Raw genomic sequence first — 3,642 nt, 5'->3', positions numbered from 1 at the left:
AAAATTACACTCATAGTATATTTTAAAGACAATTGAAATACTTACTGCAGGCTTTTGGCAGTATTGTTTTTTTTTTTTTTTTTTTTTTGCTTTATTCTCTCTACAAGTCTCATTTGTAGCACTGGTTTTAATAACAGAAAAAATGAAAATGAAAATCACCTTTTTTTTCAATGCTGAGGATTAAACCTAGAGAGAGCTACATGCGTCTAGGCAAGAGCTCTGCTACTTAACTACTTCTCTGGCTTCTTTTAACCTTTGTATTTTTACAAATAATAGATAAGTTACATAGTAATAGTGATGAATGAGCAAAAGTAATTCTTATGTGTATGAATGACAATTATAAATCCAGTGTTGAAATTGCAGAGAAATTCATGAGACAAAATATTGTGAAGCTTAAAAATAAAGCCAAATATATTTTCTTAAGAAACATGCCCATGTCTTTTTATGATTAGAAGTTCAAAAAAAAAAAAAAAAGGCTAGGAATGGTACCCATCTGTAAAGTTAGGTCTGGTTCTCCCTCCCAGCCCCATGCTTCCAGAAAGAGACTCAGACTCCAAATATATTTACAAATTCCTTGATCATTTATCTAGTCTTTTCTCTGACTTGATCATAACTTAGATAACCCAATTATTTTAACCTACATTCTGTCACGTGGCTGGCTACCTATACTTAGATACCATGCATCTGTCTCCTCACATCTTCCCAGGTGAATCTCCTGCCTGGCTCTCTCCCAGAATTCTTTTTCCTCCAGGATGTCCCACCTTCTATTTCTTGCCTAAGCAAATTTATTATTATTATTATTATTATTATTATTATTATTATTATTATTATTATGTGCTACATCCATACAGACATGGATACTCTTTCTACACACATCAAACCCAGGATATACACAGAACATATACACCAGAGGGTCTTGTTACAAGAGTAGGAGGCAGCCCTCAGGTTTATCATTATTTGATTTTGGTGGTTGGTTTGAGTTTTGTTTTCTTGAGACAAACTCTCTGATATCCAAACTAGCGCTGAGTCAGCATCGCCCTCCTGCCTCACACTCTGTGCAGGTCCTAGGCACGTATACCCTGCCGTAGGTCTTTGTTTTTTAGAAAAAGGGTTATTTTTTTTTGGTTTGTTTTCTGTTTTGGATATTTTGGATTTTGTTGTTTTTTGGTTTTTGTTTTTTTTTCGTGTGACACGATCTTTCTCTACATACCCTGGCTGTCCTGGAACTCACTGTATAGACTATATAGACCAGGTTGGCCTGAAATTCCCTGTCTCCATCCCCTGAGAGCTGGGCTGACAGGTGTGCACCACCACACCACACCACTTCTTTTTTTCTTAAGCACAGAAGTAGATTTGTAAGTGTGTTCTGCTTTTTCTATATTTTTATAGTCTGAAATACTTCATGTGTAAGGCTTGGCTGTAAGAATTTTCCTCTTTGTTTTGCATAACTCTTGAGTCTATAACGTGTTAAATCTTGCTTTAGTTGTTCAAAGCCTGAAAGCTTTGAATTGTGTAAATACAATCATTTAAGAACTTGAGTTTCATTCTGTCTTTTCCTACAGGGCTTCTGGGACAGTTTTCACTGCGACTGATGTGGCCCTGGGGCAAGAGGTAGCTACTGTGCAAGTCTGCATGTTTGCATGTTGGCTCTTTGTATAGGGAAAAGGAGAATCGATGCATGCTTCCATGCACATGAATGTGCAGTGACCAGAGGCTGTCTTCACCAAATAAGTGAAGCTGGCTATCCAGGAAGCCAGCGGGTCTGCCTGCATGCACTTCCCTAGCCTTGGTTTTATGAGTGCATGCCACCACAGCAGCGTTTGGAGTGGAAGGAACTCAGATCTCAGTGGTTGGAAGAGCTTTACCAGCTGAGCTATCTCCCTAGCCCTAGAGCTGGCATAAGAATTGATCTGCCAGGGGGCTGGAGAGATGGCTCAGCAGTTAAGATCACTGACTGCTCTTCCAAAGGTCCCGAGTTCAAATCCCAGCAACCACGTAGTGGCTCACAACCATCTGTAATGAGATCTGACACCCTTTTCTGGTGTGTCTGAGGACAGCTACACTGTACTTAGATATAATAATAGATAAGTCTTAAAAAAAAAAAAAAAGAATTGATCTGCCAAGTCTTCACAGCAGTTATTATGTTAGGTGAATAAAGAATGAATATGTTTAGTATCACAAAAAAAGAAATATTTTTAAAATATGTACCAGTTTTGAATTTTAAAAATTAATTTTTTATATAGTTAGTAAACTTGAAGATAAATCTAGGGTTGGTCAATGAGATGGCTCCGTGGGAAAGAGCACTCATTGTCCTGACCTTGTTCCCTGTTTCAGCATGTGCACCACTGGCACATGCACACCCACACAGGCAAAACAGACAGAATATCAAGTTTAAAAGGTTTTAAATACAAATTCAAGCATAATTTAGACTCTGTATCACCAAACATTGTGTATCAGTTGTATGCATGTAAAACATCTCTGTGAGTAAGGCACAGCCTTGCTCTGTGAGATGTACCTGTGAATTACCAACTGATCAGTGCTTGGAATTTTGTTAAAGAATTAGGAATGCTGTCTTGATGTTTCAAATATGTTTATTACAGGTTGCTATCAAGCAGATTAATTTACAGAAACAACCAAAGAAGGAATTGATCATTAATGAAATTCTGGTGATGAAAGAGTTAAAGAATCCCAACATAGTTAACTTCTTGGACAGGTAAATATGAGTGTTTTCTTTAAAGGTGAGATCTCCTGAGGATTGGTGAATAGCACTGTAACCGCAGAGCAGGGTGGGCCTGATAAGGGCCTGTCTTTAAAAACGAGAATGAATGAAAGTTAAAAATGAGAAAGAATAATCAAAATAGGGCTTATTGGCACTATAATGCTTTTCATGATTAATTAAGGTATCCATTATGCTTTATAATTACAAGTATATAATGTGCATAAGTGTTTAAATTTTATTAAATTGTAAAATGTAAAAAAAAACGAGAAAGAGAGGCTGGATGGAGAGGGTCAGGTCTCGCAGGGCAGCTCCCAACTGCCTCTAAGCCAGCTGCAAGGGAGCCACGCCCTGCCAACACTCAAATGTACACATAAACTCTCTGAGGCAAACATATACATGAAAAGTCATAAAGAATGACAAAAGAAGCAAACATACACTGAAATGAAAATATCTGTCGACAGGGCTGGAGAGCTGCTGCGTTGACAGCCCTTGAATGGACACGGGTGGTTCCCAGCACTCACATGGTGGCTCGTACCCGCCTGTGACTGTGGTTCCAGGGCATCCAGGTCCCTCCTTCAGCTCTGTACACATATGTGTAAACAAAAAACAAAATTTTATTGTTAGTACTTACTGTCTTTTTAGAAAGGACAGAAATGTGCTGTTTGATTATTTGGTGCAGGCATAGCACTTCCGATTAAAAGAGAGTGCAGAGGAGTAAGCCTGAGGTGGGGGGTGGGAGGGCATGGGGGCAGCCAAAAAAAAAGAGCACTAGCTACTCTTATAGAGGACTGGGGTTCAACTCTAATCACCCACAAAGTGGCTCACAACTGTTTCCAGTCTCAGGGAATCCAGTACTCTCTGCTTGCCACTTGGCATGCACAATTGGTGCACAGAGCTATATGCAGGGCAAACACTCAAACACA

The 3,642-nt window shown here is 38.9% G+C and overlaps 1 protein-coding gene across 5 annotated transcripts in view; it reads left to right on the top strand.

The window, feature by feature from the left end:
• Pak2 (p21 (RAC1) activated kinase 2) overlaps positions 1-3,642 on the top strand; it is a 64,491-nt gene that overhangs the window by 49,612 nt on the left and 11,237 nt on the right. For all 5 annotated transcript variants that reach the window (XM_021184745.1, XM_029470465.1, XM_029470463.1 and 2 more), the window contains exons 9-10: positions 1,563-1,611; positions 2,601-2,713. In XM_021184745.1, the coding sequence (XP_021040404.1) occupies positions 1,563-1,611; positions 2,601-2,713 (162 nt within the window). The remainder of the gene's footprint in view (positions 1-1,562; positions 1,612-2,600; positions 2,714-3,642) is intronic.

This window comes from Mus caroli, chromosome 16 (assembly GCF_900094665.2).
Source record: "Mus caroli chromosome 16, CAROLI_EIJ_v1.1, whole genome shotgun sequence".
Lineage (NCBI taxonomy): Eukaryota > Metazoa > Chordata > Mammalia > Rodentia > Muridae > Mus > Mus caroli.
Note: the sequence above shows the minus strand (reverse complement) of the source record. Positions and strands in the feature narration are given on the sequence as shown.